General features: G+C 43.2%; 2 protein-coding genes across 2 annotated transcripts in view; one reads left to right on the forward strand and one right to left on the reverse strand.

Moving 5' to 3' along the window:
- Window positions 1-11,983, reverse strand: part of GALNS (galactosamine (N-acetyl)-6-sulfatase) — a gene marked incomplete at its 5' end in the record, with an annotated part of 48,529 nt that extends 36,546 nt beyond the window's left edge. Inside the window, 8 exons of the mRNA XM_080637222.1 lie at window positions 147-286; window positions 1,082-1,209; window positions 1,326-1,392; window positions 2,698-2,841; window positions 5,866-5,968; window positions 7,002-7,076; window positions 8,317-8,440; window positions 11,885-11,983. Of these exons, the coding sequence (XP_080493348.1) occupies window positions 147-286; window positions 1,082-1,209; window positions 1,326-1,392; window positions 2,698-2,841; window positions 5,866-5,968; window positions 7,002-7,076; window positions 8,317-8,440; window positions 11,885-11,983 (880 nt within the window). The remainder of the gene's footprint in view (window positions 1-146; window positions 287-1,081; window positions 1,210-1,325; window positions 1,393-2,697; window positions 2,842-5,865; window positions 5,969-7,001; window positions 7,077-8,316; window positions 8,441-11,884) is intronic.
- Window positions 11,984-12,052: 69 nt separating this feature from the next.
- Window positions 12,053-15,430, forward strand: TRAPPC2L (trafficking protein particle complex subunit 2L). The gene is made up of 5 exons (XM_080638452.1): window positions 12,053-12,102; window positions 12,939-13,111; window positions 14,134-14,221; window positions 14,333-14,412; window positions 15,112-15,430. Exons 1-5 carry the CDS (start codon window positions 12,070-12,072, stop codon window positions 15,155-15,157), a joined length of 420 nt encoding a protein of 139 aa, XP_080494578.1. The 5' UTR covers window positions 12,053-12,069; the 3' UTR covers window positions 15,158-15,430.
- Window positions 15,431-15,880: the final 450 nt, after the last annotated feature.

Here is a 15,880-nt window from a genome sequence, read left to right on the forward strand (position 1 = left end):
AACCATAAGCATAAATGTTCTGCATTTTGAGACTTCTCCTAACTGCATAAAGGAAAACCCCAAGTACAGGTCTGTTTTCCTGCAGGCACAGAGCCTTAAGCCTTAATTTCACAACCCCAGCCCAGGTTTGTCCATCTGAGACTCACCTTGTTCAGGAGCTGAAATGAGAGCAGCCCCATTATCAGAGGTGAAAAACACAAAAGTGTTCTCACTGATACCCAGCTTCTGAAGATGTTTTAAGATTTTTCCAATGCTATCATCAATTTCTCGCACAGCATCCCCATATCTAATGCAAAAACAGATGCAAAATATTACAGGCAGGAAAAGACGAAAACTGTCACACAGCATAATACACTGCAATCAGCCACAATACTTCTAAGGGATGTAATTCATGTCTGTGCTGCAGAAATAGTTCTCTTATGCAGCAGGTACTGTAATAAAGTTTCCCTCTGCAAACCCCGTGTCTCGTACCTGCAGAGAGCAGCCTTTCTTGGGTATTAAGAGTCAGAATTTGTTCAGATGTGAGCCACTCTTGGACAGAGACCAGTGACTGATACAAATTTAGCTATGAAGTTCTCAAATACAGGCAAAGCCACTTTGCCACAGACTTGAAGCTAATAACATACTTTTGCTTATGGATGCTGGTTTGTAACTGCACTCTCAGAAGCAAGACACCCAATATCTAGACAGCTCTTTGCCTCCTGTAAATTGCATTTTTCATGCCTGCTTTTCTACTTGCTGGCCTGATTTATAGGCTTTTAAAACAGGCAATAATCATACAAAAGCCTTCCAAAAATCATCTGTGCCACATATAGCACTTCATTACTCACACAACTGGCAAAGGAGCTTAGACTCCCCCTTCTCCCCCATTTTAGTCACATGATCTTCATTTCAGATGATAGCAACATTATTAAAGAACAATCCAAGCACAGTCCTCACTAATGTATTTCAGCACATACATACACTTTAGAGAAATTATCCATGTACTTGGATCAACATTGCTTAGGTTTTCTGTTTCTGCAGCATGAGGTATTAATTTAAAAAAGCCAACAAAACCAACACCCACAAACCCAAGACTTACAGTCCTCTCTGACTACTGCCCAGGAACTGTTTGGAGGCATAAACAGGAGCATGGGTAGCATCAATTGCCCAGTATAAAAAGAATGGCTGCTGGCTGGCCTGCTGCTTGCTAATAAAATCGAGAGCTTCCTGTAAACAGCAATAAAAATGAATTTAATGGAATCATCCTCTGCCATCTAAGTCTCTCCAAAAAAAGCAGCATAAAGTCACTGTGGCTTAAAAACTAGTGTTAAAACAGACAGTACCTGCAGGTAGATCTGAGTCAAGTTGGCTTCACCCGTCTTCAGGTCAATTTTGAAATCTTCATAGTATCTTAAGATAAAAAGAATCAGAGAGAAAAAAAAAAAAAAAAAAGAAAATCAATCCTAAGGAATATACAACATAGATAGGCTTTTTTTTCCTTGCTACAAAAGTAGGTGGCAAACAGATCACGTGCTACTCAGCCAACTCTCTTCAGATATCAAAAAGAGTAGCACCATATTTTTTTCTTTATGGGGGAAAGCAATGAAACAGCTAGATCTGAATTAAGGATGACTGCAAGTTTTGGCCAAACCTGAGCTACCAAACTTTCACTGTTAAGCAATTAGAATAGGTGTAGTATGCTTAGAGATCCCATACTGTTACTCCTTCAATAGAGAGCTGTTTGAAATGTGAATAAGATTTTTAGAAGTACAGAACAACTTCCAGTGAGATGGAGCAATCCTGGAATCAATCAGACCTTGGGCTGCTTGGAAAATGTTATGTTAGAAGAATCTTTAGACACCAATTAAGCAAAGAAGGGCAGGGGCAGTCCTCAAGAGAACACCAAGGGAAATAAGATGATACAAGACTCAAATGGAATGGACAAGAATGGCACAACTGCAGACTTGGAGCACAGAATGGTGTTATGCAAACAGAAAGAAGTTTATTACAAACAGGAAGAGAAGGAATAAAGAGGTCTTTCAGTACAGGCTGGAACCAGCTTCCAAGAGAAGCAGTGGAGTGAAATCAACACAGGAAGCCATTAGGGTGCAATGGGATAAGCAAACATCTCTTGGAGGGAGGCACTCTAGAGCAGTCACATCCCTAGATGGTCCATGTGCATCGTGTAGGTTGGCCTTGTTACTCAGGGCTATTAAAGATCTGGATGCAACCGTCAGGTTAGGAAGGTGGACAATCATATAAGAGAACGACCATTCCACATATCCATTTTCTTATACCCTTTCTATACACATTCACTACCAGTAGTCATCACAGAGTATAACAGATTAAATGGGTCTTGGGCCTGACCCAGAAGGGCTGTTCATGTGTTTCATGTCTGCTTACAAGCACCTTTTTCGCACTGGTTTATTGCTGAACTGCAGGATATTCAGGGTACTCTGTAGTAAGTATGTCAGATCATATACGAGGCAGCATATTCCCAATGCTTGACATGCTATAAAGTCCTCTGCATGGGGTGAAATACCTGTAGATCACTGCCCATCCAACTGAGTCTGTAACTGATTCTGAAGCAGCTGCTGGCTTTACCAAACCCTTTTCACTGAAATGGGTTTGCTACGGTAGCACTTATCTTCCAGGACTGTAATGTCAGCAGGGGAAGCAAAGAAAATAACATTACCATGCAAGTAGCTGAATTACCTGCCAATCATTTCCCAGTCTCTATACAGAGGGATATTGGGGAGAGCTCTGTTATCAAAAGGTCCAAAATGGCAATTTGGGGATCCGAACCATTCATCAAACCCATGCTTCAGTGGGTGGAACTGGGGCCGGTGACCCAGATGCCTAGGAACAAAAGAAACAGATGAGTTAAAATTCTACTTCAAAAAAGCAAATAATCATCTCATCAGAATGGCATGCAAGAAAACAATCTTTGTCTAATAAAAAAAAAACTAAGCATTTCAATCAAATAAATGCAGACCATTGTCTTGATCATTCTCATACTTGTTGCAAGTGTGTCTGTGCAGACTCACTCCAGTGCTCACATATATCCTATTTTAGCCTACCATCTGGTCTTTGTTTTCCATTGTTTCTTTCCATCGGTGTCTTCTTTAATGCTGTCTTGATGAGCTGCACTGACGGACAACACCACCCAAAGCCATTGCAAAGCCATACATAATGTTATACTTAGGGATTCTGATCTATGAGAAGTCACTTTCATACCACTAAGCAGTAAAAACACAAGGCAAAGCTCATGACATGTATCATTATATCTGCATCCCCTTTATGGAGTATTTAGGCTGCCAAAATGGTACAAAGAGACCTGAATGTAAATGAGAACGAGTTCTTTACGTGCACATGTGAACATAAAACACGTTTAGCTACTGCTGATGACAGCTCTGTTCTACTATGCAGCTTGAAAATTCTCCATCCTTAACTTCAAGATGCAGCTCCTCTCTAATCTCCAACTTTAATGCTGCAAATTCTAAATTTTCTTCATTTATACCATCTTGAAGACACAGAACACCCATTCTCTCTCAGTCTCTAAGGGAGATCTTTGTAGCTTAATGTTTATTTAATCCTTCCAGCTTCCACTCACAAGCCTGCATTTGCAACCAGTCCATTTTATGCCATCACTCTCTGCACACTTTCTGAACATAAGGGGCATAAAATGCACTACCTGAAGTAAAATGATCCATGGTGTTATTCTGAGCTATTCCAAAATAAGTTATAACAGAAAATAATCATAATTCCAGCTATGATCATTTGGTAACGTAGCTAAACCTGCAAGTCTGACCTGCAGGATTCTATTCTTTCCTCATTTATATACATGATAATACAAAACTATTCCTCACTGTTTCTACAACAGGGGACATGAAAAATATTTTATTCTAAGAAAGTCCTAAGAGAACTTACAGAGGGAGAAACTTGAAAAAGGCATTAAATTTAGTGTGAGTTTAGTGTGAGGTGTCCCTGCCCATGGCAGGAGGGTTGGAACTAGATGATCTTAAGGTCCTTTCCAACTCAAACTATTTATGATTCTATGATTCTATGAAATAATTTCTGAGATGCAGATTATTCTCTCTCTCTCACAACACAAAAAAAGAGATTTAATGAAATGCCGCAAATTCAAAAAGAGTCATGGGAAATACTTGACTTGCAAACATATAACTAAACTATGGAACTTGCTGCCACAGGACACCTTCACAAGTGTTTAGGAGAGATGTTGAAATGACATAGAAATCTAGTGCTGGAAAACTTAGATTTTTTTAAAAGCCCTAAAATTCTGTGTTTGAGCCCCTAATTTAACTACTGTACTTTGCCTTTTTTCTTTTTTAACCCCTTTCGAGGAAGCACAAGCAGAGATGGCTACTGTACAGGATCACTCCCTAGTCCTGCTCAGTGTAACAGGTCTTGGGTGCACAACAATAGTGCACTGCAGGTTCATATTTAGACTGCTTATTCCTAACTGAAGAACTGCAGGTTCTTCCAGATTTGCTCTTTTCCAAGTAACTGCCTGGAACCAATCTGTATTTGCATTGTTTATTTCTTTTCCCTGAGTGTATGAATTTACATTTATTAGCACTGAACTGCATCATATTGCGTTCAGCCCACTGATCTGATTCTTCACGGCCACTCTGCTTTTTGGATTTGTGGTTAATAAATAATTCACTGTCTCAGGTTAGTTTGCTTGCTTTCCAATTTCAGCAGCACTGATGAATCTGGCCACAATTCGAACTCCCTCTTATCTAGCTAGTTAACAAAACTGTTAGAGAAATTTTACCCTATTAATTTCCTTAACAGTATCCCCCCAATACTTCTGTCTGAACTCTCTTCATTAACGATTACTCTGTCAACTCTTCTGGTGTCTATGTACTTTGGAAGTTGTTACTTATGCATTTATGTATTACAGCACTCTTCCAAACTGTGAATCAACTGGTCAGAGATCCCCAGACCCCATGGGATTCCATTACAGCCCACAAGCACGTCTGAAATTCTAACCTTACAAAAGCACCAGTTTCAACTATTACATTGGTAATCCCACCGTGCTTGTTTGATATGAGTGTCTTTCAGGCTTTCCCTTCTGATTCTTTGCAGACATAGAATCACAGAATGGTTTGGGTTGGAAAGGACCTTTGAGATCACATAGCTCCAACTCCCTGCCATGGGCAGAGACATCCTCCATTAAACCAGGTTGCTCAAAGCCCTGACCAACCTAGCCATCATAAAACACTGATTTTTAGAAGTTCTGTATCTGCTACAAAGATTGTACTGTACTTCCATGAAAGTCCATAAAGCAAAAGGACAATATTCACAGAGTATTGGATTAGACCTCCAGGCCTTTTAAAACATCTGGTATCAACTATGCCGATCAAGCTTACTCCTATTCACTCTCACCTTCTACACTTGATAAACAATCTTAAATGTAGCCCTAGAGATGTCTGCATCTCTATTTCTACACCACACACTTCTACTCCCTAAAAAGAAGCTTTCGCAATTTAGACTACTGTATTAACAAAAAAGCCCAACATATAGCAGGGGTCAATGATAAAAAGCACTTAAGTGCTCAAGGCAAGTTCCAGCAGAACATCTTGGTGGTTTTTGATTGAATGGGATGATAAGTGGATGAAAGCACACAGGGTGAAGGGTTTATAAATACACACACACGTAAAAACCCCTTCAAGTCTTTGTATGAAGATACGTGTACTTGTAATGGTAGCAAGTCAGAAATTGATCACAGCAGGGGGGAAGATCCACCACAGATTTCAAAAGTCAGACATCTGAGCTTCTGGTTGTTCTGCTGCTCCTTCACAATACACACACACACAGACTGAGATCTCAAAGCAAGAGATCTTAAAGTGGGCTTACCATTTGCCAATGATCTTATTGATGTAGCCAGCTTTCTTCAGCAACTCTGGAAGCAGTAATTCAGAATCTGGGATTCCTCCTACTATATCCTGTGGCGTGTATGCTGCATAAAACAAACAAAAATCTTTCCAACTCTTAACAATATTAGAGAAAACAGCTCGTGGCTACCCATCATTAGAAGCACTGTTACTGGAACAGAAATAGCAACTAGCTTGAAGTCCCAGCAGTATAACTCCTTGGAAGTTCTCCCAGGCCATGAGACGAAGAAAATTAATTCAGAGAGATCAATAGATCTACACCCATTAGCACACTACGGCCAGCAATGAAGGGGGCTGCCATCACAGAATGAAGTTAAGATCCTTGAAAGGGGCAGGTCATAAAGAAAGCAAGTGCTGTAGATGTGCACTGAAATTTCCTTCACTCTTGCAAATTTGCTTCCTATTTTCTAAAACTAAGGCTTTTTTCCCCCTTAATTACATGATCACTAAACTTGTTCAGATTGCAAGAGCTTAAAGAAATCATACCTCTTTCTCAGTCTACAGTTCTCTGGCCCTTGAGAATCTAAGGTGTGACTTTGGTTAGGATGGACACAGCCAAGCGCATTTGCTGATCCATAGTCTCAAACTGCATGTAGCTGCTGATTCCTGCCCAAGCACATGGCATGTGTCACGCCCTTATGAACATTACGGGACATTATGAACTGGTAATCTTCCCTGGAAGCACCATGGGCACAACAGTGCTGCGAAACTGGCAAGGCTGAAATGGTTAGAGAACTGGCTGCTGAATAAAACTGTATGCAGCTTGTTCTTTACTCTGGGTGTTAACATATACCCCATGTGACTTTCTTTCACCAGACACCAATTAGACCACCCAGAGGAAACACTTCTCAGCCAGCAGAAGCAAATGGATCAACCAGCCTTGTTTATGTCTCTTAATTTGAGGAGGTTTTCTGCTTGATGAGGAGGAAGCAATAAATTTCACGCTCATTACCAGCAGTTAACATGGTAATCTTTTTGTGCCACTCTGGAAGATCCATAGGGGAAGATCACCGAGCCAAGCCTTTGTTCAAAGCAATGCTTTGATAAAGCACAGAGGGAAATCAAGAGAGGAAGGCAAATCAGGACTGAAGCCCATACCGTTTCTGGCATGTGCATTTGTGGTGTAAAATCCATTCCTGACAGGAAGACGGCCCGTCAACAGTGCTGCCCTTGCTGCAAATAACAAAAAGTGTTTCATTTTACATGCATTCTCTGCTTAATGTTAACATTACTATATTATGGCTGAGGACAGCACACTGACTAAAGCATGTCAGTGTCTTTTTGCCACAGCCAACTAACTAAGATCACTCAGATTTGAACAGGCAGGAACTCCCCTCTTCAGTGAGCTATGGAGATAGCCACATTCTGATAAGACACCATTTAACTTATTCCAGGACAAACCTGACTGAAATTTGGCCCCTCTCTTAAATTACCCACTGCTGAAGAGTCCTTACTTTTAATAGTCAATGTAGCAGCTCTTCTATCTCAGTAGTTATAAAAGGAACATCTGACATTTATATTTAAGAGGAAATCATAACATGAACTGATTAGATGCTTAAGGCTAAGTTTTCAAGCTTGTATGAACACAAGTCATGTAATAGTGAAGAAAGAACTGTCCAGCTTTGACAATAGAAGTCAGGTCCTGACTGCAGGGAATGTTTAAACAGATGTTTTACTTTAAGCATATACAGTATCACTGCTGGACTTAGCAGGACTTCAGCATGTTTTAAATGCCTTTTCTCAGCAAGGACGTCATCAGCACACTGACAAATTATATCCTAAATGAAAGCCCAAACAGAAAGCTGCTGTTCCCGATCTTTGTTTCAATTCTTGGCTGCCAATCAGGTTTGACAACAAAAAAGAAAGAGGTGGAAAAAAAGAAAGAAAATAAACCCACATCAGAGAAAAAACAATAATGATAAAAATATCTGTGTCTCCCAGACCCAAAAGTTTCTTTTATCTCTTGTACCTTCCCCAAGAATCTTGCAAGCCACCAGGGTCAAAACCAGGACACAACCTGCTGCAAGAAAGTCTCACCAAAGCCAATGGAATCAAACTATGTACAATGTTCAGCAACAATTTAGGTAGTGCTTTGTTTATCTCAAAATAAGAAAGATGAAAAAAATGCAATGACTGCAGTTTTTAGAATACTGCACCATAAGGTTGTAAATATTCCTTTAGCTAGACTGATTTGATCACTTAAACAGTGCTTTGTATGGACTGAAGATTGTAGGTTTTCCAATCAAAACATAAATAAAAAGGGAGCAAAATGCAAGATCAAAGCACCAAATCCAAACTATGCCCTGAGGGTAATCTCTGGTTTGGTTGCTAGTTTGTCAAATGCTGGCAAACATCCCAAACTTCTCAGAAGGTGGCACGCTTATACATTAGTTTAAAACTCAAGTTTACTTACATGGAGAACAGAGGGGGTTGGCAGTATAAAAATCCAGGAAAAGCATCCCTTCTGAAGCCATCTGGTCTAAGTTAGGAGTTTCCTTAGAAGGCTCTCCGAAAACTCCCAAATCACCCCAACCCATCTGTAAAAGAACACATCGAAAGATGTAAAAGTACTTTTACTCTTCCACAACAATGCTTCTGGGCCCACATAACACTGTTATTGTATCCCCTCGTTTCTAAATCTTTATAGTGCTCATCTCCCTACTTAGGGAGTACTTCACAAACGTGATAAAAATTATCTTCCCCAACCCTGTGAAGCAGGGAACTATTACACTTCTCACTGAGGAACGGGAAACCCAGGCACACATGAGATTAACTGACTTGCTAATAGCCATTAAAACACTTGTAGCAGAACTGGGTAAGAAACCTAATGCCTTCACTCTTACTCAAGTGCCGGATGACTGGCAAGCACACGTCAGGGAGGACAAGGAAGTTACATGTGATATAATCGGTGTTGTACAGCTGCAAAGTCTGACCCTTCAGCCCCTGGCTGTTTTTCCAGTGGATCCCAGGACTCCACCTCAGCCTGCTGAATCTGTCAATCCATCTGTTTATATGTAACTAGAAATGCAAAGGAAAGCTCTAAACCCCAAAGAAGCGCTGCACGAAAAGAGAGGAAGCATTTATTTGAGAAGCAAGTTCTGGAGAGAAACCTGCCAGAGGCATCACGTCTTGAAAGGTGGAGAAATCGGTGTCTTGCTTATTTGTAAGACACTGGTTTCACCCTCCTTTTTCTCCGGGCATATGAGGGGTCATATCCCAGGAGAATCATAAAATTACTATCATGCTGTCTACATTCATTGCTGAAAACTATTACTGGTAATAATACAAATAAAACTGAGTTAAAACAGAAGGTTCTAGAAGGGAACAATTTAATGAGCCATTAGGCACCATGGTTGCTAGAGATTATATTATGCTTTAAAAAACGCAATAGCTTTCTTTAATATAGATGCGTATCAGGTGAGCAACTGATAGAGAGGGTGTAATGTACTGAGATTTTTAGAAAGCCATCTGTTTGGCCCCATTTGAGAGTCCAACATTTACACTGCAGTGGTGCAGTTTGGAAAAGAAAACTATCGGAGAGCTGCAGAGCCGGCTGCTGAGGTTGGAGCAAGGAGCAAATAAACATTACAGCCTAACACTAGGATGTGGAGTTTAAATGAATTTAATGGGATCACCTCCTAATTCTCCATTCTTAAATATCTTTATCATCAAGGAAGAAAGAAAAAAACAGTATCGCATTGCTCTAATTCATAATCACAGAAGCTACTGAAGGATTAAAGTAAAAAAGACCATGGAGATGCATTTTTAATGAACAGATTATTAAATAAATAAATAGTTCATAGAAGCTCCAATCAGGATCTGTACCTTATCATGTCTCACGCTGTACCGACACTTCTAGAGTGGGATAATCACTGTCCCAAGGAGCTTTCATCTTGAATATTACAAGTGCCAGCTAGGAAGGGGTGGAGGGGTGGGGGGGGGAACACTCCTGAATGGGAAATTGAGATGGACTGCTGAAGGCTCAGCTGGGCAGAAAAACTCGTCTTACAAGGTAATTATCTTGTACTGGAGTATAGAAACACAATGAAAACCAGTCATGCTGAATCGGCAGAAGGAGCCAAACAGGCGATAAGCACTTGCCCACTCCTGGAGGCACACACCCACCCTCATTTGCTTTTCAAGCAGCTTAAAACGGCACACAACGCGTTCTTACTACAAACACACCTGATGGATGACGCCAAAGTATTCAGGTGAGAAGCAAACCAGGAAGATGCCAGCAACAGAAATGTGTTGGAAAATAATATATTTCCCTACCCAGGTGGCTAAGACCACCCCAGGGTGCAAAAGTGAGAAGACTTTGGAAAGTCTAAATCTGTGATTATTTCCACTTTTTAGTGATTTATTGCTGGTTTTTTTCTCACCCTCAGTTCAGAAGGCAAAAATTAGCAGAATTAGTTTTCTTCTGGTTAAGGTTTTCAAGAGGTAAGTGTGGGTTTCTAAAACATTTCCTTAAATATATTGGGAGTTTCTTTCTCTACACTTGTTGACGCACCTTATTCACTGCTACTACAGATATCTCCATTGCTAGTATTAGAAGATATTGCCATGATTACTTTTGTAGGCTACAAACCCAAGCCTTAACTTCAGCGTGATTCTACCAAGGTCTGAAAATCACTGAGACACCCTGTTTTTCAACATACACCAGCCAGTGGAATCCTTTGCCAAGCACTGCGGAGTCCATTGCTCATCATGCTCAGTCATTATAAATGGACTAATAGATGACATTATTAGACTTGTAGGTAAGGTATGTAGGTGTTGTATGCACCAGTTCCAAAAGGCTTGTGTATAGGCTTGACTTTACAGATCTGAGAAGTCTCACTTGTTTTCAGCAGGACACAAGGAATAACAAGAGGTTTGTGTGCAGTCTCTAGTGCAGGTCACCTTGGGAAGTTCTGTTCTGAAGGAGAGGCAGGGGTACACCAGACCTGGCAGGGACTTCATTTCTTCACCACTTTTTACACAAAATTTTTAAAGGAAATGAGGAAGAAGGCAACTGAGCATGAGGAAGTACTTATATGAAGTCCATACAGGCTTATTCAGATATTCCTGCTTATTTCAATCAAACTTTTCCAGACCGCCACATCAACCCATGCCTGAAGCACTGCTGGAGGCCTCTGACCATGAATCACGGCACAGATCCTGCTCACGCATCATCGCACAGGCTGAATATGAAGCCCTGGAAGGGATGACTTGTGAACCTGGGAACTGTGACCTAGGCTGGATCATTCCCATAAAGAACACCTGGGCCCCATGCCCTTGGGTGCCATGGTTTAGTGTGGGGTGTCCCTGCCCATGGCGGGGGGGTTGGAACTGGATGATCTTAAGGTCCTTTCCAACCCTAATTAGTCTATGGTTCTATGCACATCAGGGAGAGCTCTGCAGGAGTGAGATGGAGCTTACGGAGCACAAAGAAGCAAATAAACGCTCAAGACACACTCTCAAAACACAAGCCTTGCCAGGCCCAAAAATGTGCACTTAGGACACCCAAACCCAGAGCAATTTGCAGGGCAAGGCTCATGGGGTACTAACGTGATGAAACTGCACCAGTGCAGCTTTGGACCCTGCCCATGCGCCTCAATACTCCAGTGAGCTCGGGGACCACCACTGACACACCATGCACACACCACACACACTCCCCATACACCAGCACAATGCGTTTGACAGCAGCCATGCCCACAAGGTGCCAGTGCTCAAACCATGACCCCATAGAACCCCTCCGACAGCCCTGGGACTCCCCCTCACCACAAGGGCCCTGCTCCCACCCCATTGACAACCCCTCCCGGCAGCCCATACCCCATAACACGTACTCTATGGAGCCGAGCCCCCACTTTACCTCAGCCACACCGGCCCCTTCCCATGGACCCAAATCCCCCTCAGAGTCATCCCCTACAAGCAACTTCCTCTCAGTGGCACGGACCCCTGTTCCCACCACCACAGGCCCCCCCCATGGCCCCACTCACGTCGTCCATGAGGAGCAGGACGATGTTGGGGGGCGCGGCGGCCGCGGCGAGGCCCAGGGCCCAGCACAGGCACAGCGGCACCAGCACCGCCTTCGCCATGGCAACCACCGCCCCGCGCTGCGGCCGCGCCTCACGTGACGGGCAGCTCGCGTCACGGGACGCGCGGGTCGGGAGGCGGAGACAAGATGGCGGTGTGTATCGCCGTGATCGCCAAGGAGGTGGGGATGGACGTCGGGCTGTGGGGCCGGAGCAGGGGCGGATGAGGTGGGGATGGGCCTCGGGTTGTGGGGCACGGGGTCAGGAGGGGCTATGGGGCCTCAAGGGAAGTGAGGGGAGATCTCAGGTTGTGGGGCCTGAGGGTGGCAGGGAGTCAAGTGAAGCAGTGGGGCCTGAGGAAGGGTGAGGGGATATCTCAGGTTGTGAGGCCTGAGGGTGGCAGGGGAGCTATGGGGCATGAGGAGAGGTGAGGGGGAAGGGTGTGGATCTCTGGTTGTGAGGCCTGGGCAGGAGCAAGGATGGGAGCAGGACTTGGGGCCATGGGGCTGGTTGTGGGGTAGGAGTGATGGAAAAGGGCAGGGTCTCAGGTTGTGGGGCATAAGTAGGGGTGAAGGGAGTGGGGCAGAGCCTTGGTATGTGGGGGAGCAGGGCAGCCACTGGAGCTCGAAGTGAGCTGGGCAGGAGCAGGCTGGGACCAGGGCAGTGAGCGCAGGGACAGCGTGAGGGTGCCCTGTGGTGTCCTGCTGCCAGGAGAGGAGAGGGGTTTTCCTCAGAAAGAGCTGGAGAGAGGCTCTGCTGGGGCAGGTCAAGCAGTGGAGAGGCTGAGCCTTGTGCAGTGCCTCCCTTTTGGAACTGATTTTCCTGGTGTTGGTGTATGGAGATCCGCACAAGTGCTACAAGGTGTAAAGGGGAGCTGTGCATGTGAAATGCTTAAAATAGCTTACTTCTGACAGCAGCAGTTCTTTGGGTGAAAGCACTGTTGTGGCGTCACTTACACAGCATCAGTTATACAGCAAAGCGGCCGCTCCTGCTCAGTGTAGTTTGTTCTGCTCCTCAGAACTATCCCCTGTACATCCGGAGCGTTCCAACTGAGAACGAGCTGAAGTTCCACTACACTGTGCACACCTCTCTTGATGTTGTGGATGAAAAGATCTCTGCAATGGGCAAGGCTCTTGTAGATCAGAGGGAACTGTACTTAGGGCTCCTCTACCCCACTGAGGACTACAAGGTGTATCTTTCTAATGCCTTTTCCCATGCCATTTTGTATTTGTTTATGTATTTATATGTATTTATTTTACATGTATTATTATGCATTCGTTTATGTATTTATAGAAGCCCCTTCTTTCTTGGAAGGGGCTCTGCATAGAAAGCCTCTCTTCCTACTTGGTGCTGTATTAAAGACACAAAGGCACAAAATACATGTCCTTGTTCACTGACCAGTTTGTCACATAAGGCTCAGGTTTGGTGCCTTGGCCAGTTCAGAAGCTGTTTCACTGCCCACCAGGCAGTGGAAAAGCGTACTTTTACCCTACATGAGGGAGTGCAATGTGCGACGAGTGCCTGGTCCAGCTAGACTTCACCTTTCACTAACTGGGTGCTTTAGTCCCTGCTTAGCTAAAACACTTGACTGACTATAATAAAGCTTAAACTCTTTAATAACACCGGTGAACGTAGCAGGAGTATGAAGGTCTCTGGTCAAGTACCTAAATCCCAGGTGTGTGGTCCAATTTCTTTATCCTCCATGGCCATGTTTATAAGTCACAGAATTGGTCATTTGAGCTTTCTTCATCTTTTCCTCTGAATCCCACAGTATAGAAGTTATCTGCAGACCTGATTTCTGGGTTTTTATAACCTGGTTATTCATTTTTGAAGTTTCAAATCAGCCACTCTGGCTGACATTGGAACATCTCCACGTCTCCCAAAGAAGAATAAATAAGTTGGCTGTGTCATTAAAATGGTTTCCTCAAAATAGCTAGTGGGAGGCTGACTTTGGAAATTGCAAGGCATGCTTTACTGGCCAGTATAGGAGCAAGTTTGTCCTGGAGTTATCAAAGATGGAAGAAGTCAGATAGAAGAGGGATTTAGTTCCTGCAAAATAGCATCTTCCTTACCTCATCTAGTCCTAGCTACATGCTGGACACAGCAAGAATGTCGTGTTTCCTCTCAGCTTGTTTCTTTGAGTTTATCTCAGCCTGCATTAGTTTTTGCCAGGCTCTGGTGTGTCAGAAGCACTTGCCTTAACAGCTGCACAGATATGGCTACGTGACAAATTCCAGGGTGAAGTTTGTTATGGTGGTGGATTCTTCAAACACAGCACTTCGAGACAACGAGATCCGCAGTGTAAGTGCAGGACACAAGCATGACTTGCCAATCATTGTTATTGCTACTTACTCATAAAGTGCTGAGAAGCAAAAAAAAAGAAGTATTAATTAAACTACTATCTCTTTTCAGATGTTCCGAAAGCTGCACAATTCATATACAGACATAATGTGTAACCCCTTTTATAACCCTGGGGACCGTATCCATTCCAGGTGAGCTGACATATTTGCCATCTTTCTGGAGATTGCAGTATACCCACGATGTAATAGCAGCAAGAGCATGACCCCTGTGGCTGACCAGTTCAGATGTTCGTGCTCTGAAAGCTTAAATGGAGAAGAGCTGTGTTGCCTTTGGGCCATTTCTATGTAACAGAAAACTGATAGTTTCATGACTATCTCACTTCTACCTCAGAATTGGTGTTAGAAACACTGATGCAAGAAAATTTGTTTCTTGGAGAGAAAAAAATCACCTGTTTTGTAGGTGGCATAAATAAACATACTTGTAAGTAGTAGAGCAGGTTAAAAAGTGAACAACTGCACTTGTTCAGGGCTTATCCTTGAGTAAAGACACGTATTATTCCTCACCTGGGAGGGCCAGTGCCTCCCATTTCTTATCTGTAATCTCACAGGGGATTTTAATAATGTTTGGAGCTTCTTTTGCCTGGGCAAAAACACCTTACACTTTGCTGAGGCAGGTCTGCAGCCAGAGTGAAATCTGTCCTTACTTTAGCTTAATTAAAAGTCATTACTTACCCAACAAAGCATAGTTAAAGAATAAAACAATGCCTTCAGCTTGGGGAAAGCCATCTTGTTAACCAGCAAGAGGCATTGTTAGCCATTGCCTTTGTTACAATAGGTGTGCTGTGCAGAGCTAGCTGCTTCCTAATATTCTGTGTTCATTCCCTTCTCTAGGGCTTTTGATAATATGGTGAACTCCATGATGATGCAGGTGTGCTGAAGCACTGCCCCTTCTTATCTGTGTGTTGAGGACATCCCCCATGTGCAGCAGTGTGCATAAAGTAATGTATATATTGTCTTCGTTCTGTGCAATATTTTAAATTTATTCTATGTAAATAAACTGGACACCTGCAAGGTCTTCATGCATTTCATCTCCAGCAAACCTGAGTATAGCACAGACATCACTGTTCAGCTTTATGCCTTCAGGCAACATGTGAGAGCCAGCTCTTCCTTCAGGAAGGTCAGCCTGTGTCAGATAGGTTTGTTCCCTGCAGAAATGCATGCAGCTGTGCTTCTATGCAAGTCAGATGTTTCTGTAGAAATTGAGCTTTGTGTAAAAACAGCAGTTCCTGCTGTGCTGGTGATTAGAGCAAGAACAGCTGCACAAGAGGCAGCAAAGTGATTATTATTAGGTCAACCTAGATTTCAGTCAGCTGAGATGCAGAGGGTGACATTGATCCTCAGAAGTACTGGTGCTTCAGAGCAGTTCCTCTGAAACAGGGGAAGTACATCAGCTGCAGAAGTCCTTTTGCTCTTTTTCACCCCCGTTTGCTCAGGACTGTTCATTCTGACAGGAACATCACAAGCAATGCTCACTTCAAACATATTTGGGCTTTTGTCCTGTTTTTCCTGTTTGGAGCACTCAGATCTTATGTACTTACTCCATTAGTTCTTGGAAAAACTCTGCAAGTCAGCTGAAAGCTTCAGGTTTCTCTACAACCCC

The sequence above is a fragment of the Psittacula echo genome (genome assembly GCF_963264785.1).
Source record: "Psittacula echo genome assembly, chromosome: Z".
NCBI lineage: Eukaryota > Metazoa > Chordata > Aves > Psittaciformes > Psittacidae > Psittacula > Psittacula echo.

What these genes read in the sequence shown, in the direction of transcription:
- TRAPPC2L (XM_080638452.1), top strand. Translation starts at nt 12,070, where the DNA reads ATGGCGGTGTGTATCGCCGTGATCGCCAAGGAG. An exon ending in TCGCCGTGATCGCCAAGGAG is followed by an intron (nt 12,103 to 12,938) that starts GTGGGGATGGAC and finishes TCTGCTCCTCAG; the next exon opens with AACTATCCCCTGTACATCCG. An exon ending in GGGGACCGTATCCATTCCAG is followed by an intron (nt 14,413 to 15,111) that starts GTGAGCTGACAT and finishes TCCCTTCTCTAG; the next exon opens with GGCTTTTGATAATATGGTGA.